This window comes from Arachis duranensis, chromosome 3, assembly GCF_000817695.3.
Source record: "Arachis duranensis cultivar V14167 chromosome 3, aradu.V14167.gnm2.J7QH, whole genome shotgun sequence".
In the NCBI taxonomy this organism is placed as follows: Eukaryota; Viridiplantae; Streptophyta; class Magnoliopsida; order Fabales; family Fabaceae; genus Arachis; species Arachis duranensis.
The window spans coordinates 51,795,657-51,802,572 of NC_029774.3; the positions used below are offsets into that span (position 1 = coordinate 51,795,657).

The 6,916-nt window shown below is 33.1% G+C and overlaps 1 protein-coding gene across 8 annotated transcripts; it reads right to left on the reverse strand.

Annotated features, from left to right (window-relative positions):
• Nucleotides 1-2,342: 2,342 nt before the first annotated feature.
• LOC107479206 (uncharacterized) lies at nucleotides 2,343-6,675 on the reverse strand. Of its 8 annotated transcripts, none has more exons than XR_008006893.1 (5): nucleotides 6,332-6,675; nucleotides 5,537-5,576; nucleotides 4,983-5,044; nucleotides 2,927-4,341; nucleotides 2,343-2,440 (listed from the first exon to the last, which is right to left on the reverse strand). XR_008006893.1 is itself a non-coding variant. In XM_052258777.1 (4 exons), the coding sequence occupies exons 1-4, from the start codon at nucleotides 6,348-6,350 to the stop codon at nucleotides 4,091-4,093; spliced, it is 372 nt and encodes a 123-aa protein (XP_052114737.1). In that variant the 5' UTR covers nucleotides 6,351-6,675; the 3' UTR covers nucleotides 2,509-4,090. The 8 variants fall into 8 exon arrangements, 1 of the variants encoding a protein (XP_052114737.1); XR_008006895.1 differs by lacking the exon at nucleotides 2,343-2,440 and having other exon boundaries at nucleotides 2,509-3,846; nucleotides 3,960-4,341; XR_008006894.1 differs by lacking the exon at nucleotides 2,343-2,440 and having other exon boundaries at nucleotides 2,509-3,053; nucleotides 3,128-4,341.
• Nucleotides 6,676-6,916: the final 241 nt, after the last annotated feature.

Here is a 6,916-nt window from a genome sequence, read left to right on the forward strand (position 1 = left end):
CTAGGGTTTAATTCTTTTTTTCATCGAGTTTTCTTTATAATTTCTTGTTCCTACATCTTTGTTCTTCTTAGTTATCTTGTCAATTTCCCTTTTCATGCCTCTTTTTTGTTGATGCACTCTTGTTGAATTTGGATTTTCTTTAATGTAATTTATGTTTCATGTTTAATATTGCTTTTTTGAGTTGTTAGTGTTAATTTCTTGCATCGGGTAGTTGTAGAATATATTATTCTTGCAATTTTATGATGCTTTTCTTTTATTTCTTCCAAGTGTTTGGCAAAATGCTTGGTTGGATGTTAGAATAGCTTTTTGAGCATTCTTGGCTTGGAAAGAGAAATTAGGCAATCTTGAGTCATTCATACCCAACTTATGTTGGTCATCTAGAGTTGTTAGTTAATATTATTTCCATTAACTCCAATCTCTTGCTAATTCAATTAGTAAGTTGATTAGGACTTTTGGATTGAGATTAACTAGTCCTATTTGACTTTCTTCCTATGTTGAAAATAACATTGTACTTTCTTCCGATGTTGAAGATGACTTAATAGGATTAGCTCTTGTTAATTATTCTATTATGATTAATGACTAGGATAGAAGGCCTAGATTCTCAATCTTTGCCATGAATGTCTCCTTTTAGTAATTGCTTTCTTTAGTTGTTTGATTTACATTTCTTACCTTTTTAATTTCTTATCATTTAATTTCTCGCTTCTTTATCAACCCAATACTTGAGCACTCGATGGTGATTCCTAGGGAGAACGAACTGGAACTAATACTCTCGGTTATCTTTATTGGATTGGACTTGTGACAACCAAAATTAAACTTTGATTGAGTGTTACTTGTCGGTTTGGAACTATACTTGCAACGAAGTTATTTCCTCTAACCGAGAAGAAATTCTAAGCCGACAAAAATACTCTATCACTAAGCATGCATGATCTCCTATGAGAAGCGAAGACTCTTTTGGGATTTTATTTTATGCTTAGTGTATTTGTATTCTTCACTTTTTTATTTATTTTTGTATATTCCTCTTAAAAGTTGATTTATGGAGAAACAAGTTGTTTTTTGGTGTACTTCTGGGTTGTGTTATACTTTCTAGCCGGCCTTGTCTTCGCAGGTTGAGACTAGTACTTGCTATGTATCTCCTTTGGAATTCTATGCTTATGTGTGTGTGTGTATCTTTCATTTCTGTATATTGACGCATTTATCTTTACTGTTACATGTATGATGATGATTACCGCCTTTGTTTTATCCTTCCTTTATAGGCTCCTAGATATAATGTTATATTTTGAAACCCATATATACATATATATTAGGTGCTATAATGTCTCACCACCTCTGATTTACGACTATAGCGTAAGGCTTTGTGTGGTAAAGTGTTACATCATAAGGAGGCGTGTGTCACGCTATAAAACTGCTGAGTCAGCGATTCAAGTTATAAATATCTTAAACGGATAATTACAAAAGTAAATGTATTAAAACACAAGTAATAATATATATGGGGATAAATATATATAAATTACTAATATACACTACAAGGGGGCGCATGGCAGCGATTTTTTTATTGGCGGCATATTTAAACCGCTGCAAAAAGTAACCGCCACTAAATGAATATTTCGCCGCACACGATTAGAAAACCGCTACCAAATATGACTTATAGGATTTGCTTCATGTTTACCCGCGGCTTCGAAACTGCCGCTATTTATGAAGATGTTTTCAAGTTGGCGCACATTTAGCAGCGGTTTTAAAACCACCACTAAGCGGTTCTATGGTTTCGATAATAGTTACCGGCGACTGCAAACCGCCGCATTATCTAATAGATTTTTTAAACTTTGAATCATTTTTCGGCGGTTTAAAACCGCCGCCAAATTAAAAAATAAAAAAAAGAAATCTGGGATTCTATAAAAAAAGCCTATAACTTTTTAGGATATTATAGAACTATTTTTTTGGATTTTTTTATTATTCTAAGAGTTAATATTTTCAACCTTAGAATCTAAACTTGCAGCAGAAACAAAAAACTTATCTGCAAAAGAAAATAGTATTTTCATAAAAATACGAAGAAAAACAAATCTCTTGCAAAGAATTGCATAGTCTAATTTAACAAAATGTTTGTTTCAATCCAAAATATCTCCAATCCTAATAAATTATTTTTCACTCTATCATCCTATAGAACTCATCCCTGCAGCAATGTCTGGTGGTAACTCCTCACCTTGCCATTGAAATAGATAAATCAGAGCACTCTCCATCGCCTGCATCTTTTTCTTATTTGTTGCTGCCTCATCTTCCATCGCCTTCCTCTTCAACTTCTCGCCTTCCAGCTCTGCCTGCAGTTCAAGCAGCTTTCTCTGGGTCTCCTCTCCAGTTTCTCTTTTCCGAAAACTTGAGCAATGGAATCATTTTGAGACAATACTCTAGAAGACGCATCCTCTAGCTCAATCTCTTAAATTGTTTCCTACAGTCACAAATTAGCAAATACAATCATTTTGTGGATAGGTCCATCTCATTTCAAGAACACGCCAAACAGGAACATTAATTGTATCACTTTCATCACAGGAAAACACGCATAAATATTCACGCGATAAAAATTGGGGCTCAAAAGATAACAACATAAAACAACTAAAATAGAGCATCTGTTTCATAGGATGCAAACCACTATAAAAAGAAATAAAGGATAAATGAAACTGAATCATTTAAATTCTACCCCAACTGTTTCTAAGTTACATCAAAGTTGAAAATGTCTAAAAACATAGCAAGGTAAATTTGTAACGATAATTAAAAGTAACGTGAATTGGAAATAGTAAAGTTCTTTTGGTCCATCTTGACACAGGGAAGCAAACTATTCAGTAAAGAAATGAAAAACAAAATAAAATACAGAAGTAGACTATAACCCTATTTGAGATCATAACTTAATCGATCAATTATAATAAGTAGTACTTACACCAATTGCTCTTGTTTCCTCATTGATATAGGAACCATCCTTTTTTTGTGCACTGTGATCCATAACTCTCTTCTACTGACTCTTCTCCTTTGTTGTTCCGACTATATCAAGAAAGTTCAAGCCATCACTGTATTCCACACAACCAAGGTATCTTAAGTCATAGAAATAGTCCAGTAAAGAGTGAATAAAAAAGTAAAGTACCTCTTCTTCTATCCGTCATGCAAAGCTTTTCGATCTACCAGTGTGGGTATATAGTTGTTTTGATCGATTAATCGTGTTTTTCCTACACTTCTCTTGTTTGTCCATCAGAGACAAAGGGCGATTAGAAACTGATTTAAAAAGACTCAATGCTAAATAAATTGTATTGTGGTGTACCAATGATATATTAGAGTACCTTCGTCTCAGCTTTGGCGCGATACTCAAGGAACCATCTCCAATGCTCTCGATCAATTTCCGATGGATGCTGTTCAATATTTTGTTCTATCGTAAATGTTGGCTCGTAAAAATCACTATACAACCTCAGCCTTGCTTCCTTCTAAGACTTTTCCATACTTTTCAAAATATTTTTCTTGATAGTTCCTTCATTATCTTCATCAAAGTGAAAAATTTGCTATACAAATAATACAATTTGTCAATAATTTAAAAAATAAGTAGATTTGATTCAACATGGATATATACTTTTACCTTGACACATTCATTATAAATCTTGTCTTTAGTGGTAATCTTATGCCAACTTTTCTTACAGATAGGAAATTTTTCATAGTCAGATCCTAACAGACCAAGCACGCCAATCAACAGTCCAGCTTCGTCACCAATTGCTTGCTTTGCGTTGTTGAACCTGAGTACGATCTTTCTATCGTTAGGCCGTTCCATAGCCTCCCTCATGCTTATTCTTGCCGGCTTGATTGTGCCGTCAGAATCTATAAGCCAAATATAATACCTTATATGTGTATCCGTTGTGGACAGCATGCGAGAAAATTAATATATAACATATATTCTAAATCATGTTGAACAAAGAAAAATTATTAAATACATTATCGATGATCTTAACTTCCCAAGACTCTGTAGTCTTGCGTTCTTTGCGACTCTAAGATCTAGGATTAACAAAGGGGTCATAAGCTTCTTGGTCAAGAGAATCTACATTATGTGCATCAGCTGCCAAGTTTACATGGCCTGGCTCGAGTCCTGAATGTTATTTGTGCTTGTTTGTGGAGCAGGCCTTGGTACACTACGCGGCAGAAGAAAAGGGCGTGAAGTTGGAGGGACACTATCACCATTGTCCGGAAGAATTTGAGAATCATCGCGGTGGAAGCCGAAGCAGGAGGCAGAGCTGTTTGAGGTTGCTAACATTCTGGTCCTAATTTTTGTTTTTTGTGTAACAACCTTTCCTAACCATCTTAAAAGATAAATAGCACCTGTTTCTCAAATAAAACAAATTACAATGAATGAGTGTCAAAGATGATGTATACTTTCGTAATTCATAATTAAAATCCTATATTGATTATAATAATTACTTTCACAGAATATACATCAAAGGTTTACTAGGTGAAAGCCTAGTTTGGTATGCACTAATCATCTCCTTATTAAAAGATTTTTACATTTTACATGGCAAGTGCTTTTTCTTTTTGTCTAAACCTAACGTCTAATTAAAATAACACATTCATAAGATTATTAATGAGACATGAAATAAAAAATTTAAACAAAAATATACATTTTAAATTCTATTCACTCACAATCAAGTCTTGATCATGTCACAGTTATGCTTTTTTGGACAAGTTGTTACAAGCAAAAGTTGAATTTTAATTCGTTAATTAATAGTGCATCTAGAAATGGACAATTTTATATATAGAATTAAGGTTTTAATCAGGTGAAACTACAATTTGAAATGAAATCTTTTATTATTTCAAAACTTTTATTGACTATATATAAACTAAGCATTCAATGAATATAATGCTAGCTAATAATAGAAATTCGAGTCATTATGTTGGATTCTATGGATAATACTAATTTGCAAACACAAATGTGTAGATATATATACGCGTTAATGTGCACATACCTTTAAAAGAAATTGGCTTGTTGTCCACTTTAAAAGTCTGCAAGATATATCCGTTATAATCACTGAAAGCAAATCTTTACTTAATATTAATATAAGGAGCATATATTATTATTGGGTTCAACTGTTCAAGGAATGGGTCTTTTGCACAGGAATTATTTTATTGGATAAAGAAGTAGGCTTGAAAGAATGCCCTTCATGAATAGAAGAATAAACAGTGGAATAATAACAAATCACTTAATATATTTTAAATACAATATGGTGGTTGTAGCACACATTCAAATCATCCAAACAAACAGACTCCTATAAAACAATTACATACTTCATAAATACTAACCTTTAAGGTAAGCTTCATAAGGTGTTTGTTAATGACAATTAACACTACTAAGTAATGAAGAATAACACATGGTTCATGAAATTAATAAACAAACATAAGTGAAAATGACACCTGAAGCAAGTTTAACCATCAAAACTAGGGCATTCAATTATTTATACCACACAAATCTCAAATCCAGCATTGAATTATATATAAAATGCAGTCAAAGCAATCCAATTACCACTTAGATCCTACTCCTGGATTTTTCCACAGCCATGGAGCTGCACAGTAAAGAAATATTACTTAGCCAAACTTTATATCACATTAATTGGTGTATAAACTACATTACTAACTGTGTAATATTATCTAAGATTTAAAATATTGACTTATTTTATCCGTGTCATATCCATCGTACTCAACTGCAGTCTGCAGACATGGATCAATTAACTCTTTCAGACATGTTTGCCTTGTGTTACAATAAAATTCTATCAATTGCAGTGCAAAATTAAGTTTCTTTAATTAAAACTTGTGGTCAACTTAGGCTTGGTAGCTAAAGTTATTTACTGGTGTATATTGACTAGCTGTGTTTTTTTCCAACGTAAAAAAATAAGAGAATAAAAAGAAAACAAAAAAGTAGCAAAAGATGTATATCTATTTTTTTTCTAACACTAGTTTGATGATTATTGATTAATTCCTAGAGGACTAAATCACAGCTCAAACTACTAATATTTTCACACTTCAGTGATCATAAGAAAAATTTCTTCTCAAACATAAATTATCAATACATTCAAATTAACCATCTAAGTAAATACCACCTATTAGGCTATAATCACTGACTTAGCTACAGATAATGGAGTGGGATTTCATCAAAAAATGAGACATGAGTAATTGGAAGGTCCAGAAAATTGGTTATCATGATAGGACTTTAATCAAATTTCTCATCTCTTTAAATATTACCAAATTTGATCAAAAGACAGAGGAGCATCGTACAATTATCAAAACATGCAAAACCTTCTTTGATAGTAAGAACACCTACCATAATCACATTTTAACATCACAAATTGAAAGAAACACTGGTGGTTACTGGAGCAGAGAGGACGAGCTAACAGCTGGCCCGAACGGACGACAACAACGCGGGCAGAGACAATGACGCGATAGGCAGCTTCCAGAGACCGAGATTGCGGCACGAGATGAGCAGTCCTCGTCGGCAACAGCAAAGGCAGGCCAGAGCGCGAGAGGTGAGAGCTTCTCTTAGGGTGTGGGGGCTTCGTTCAATGTATTCAGGGCTGTGAGGTAGGGCTGGGGTGTACAAGGATTGAGAAGAAGACGCTGGGGTATTTCATATGAGGAGTACTCAAATTTCGCGAGTGTTTGAAATAGTTGATACTAAACCAAATCCCTAATTTCGAATGTTAGTGGAAATTAATAATATTAGTTCTAATAATAATAATGTGAACAATAATAATAATAGTAAGTATAATAATATTTACTCCAATGAGTATATATTGCCAAAAAAAATAGGAAGATAACCAGAATGATTATAGCAGGAGAAATCTGAAAAATAAAAATATTAAAGAACCTAAATTTAGTGTTGATATTTTAAATTTTGAAATAATAACAA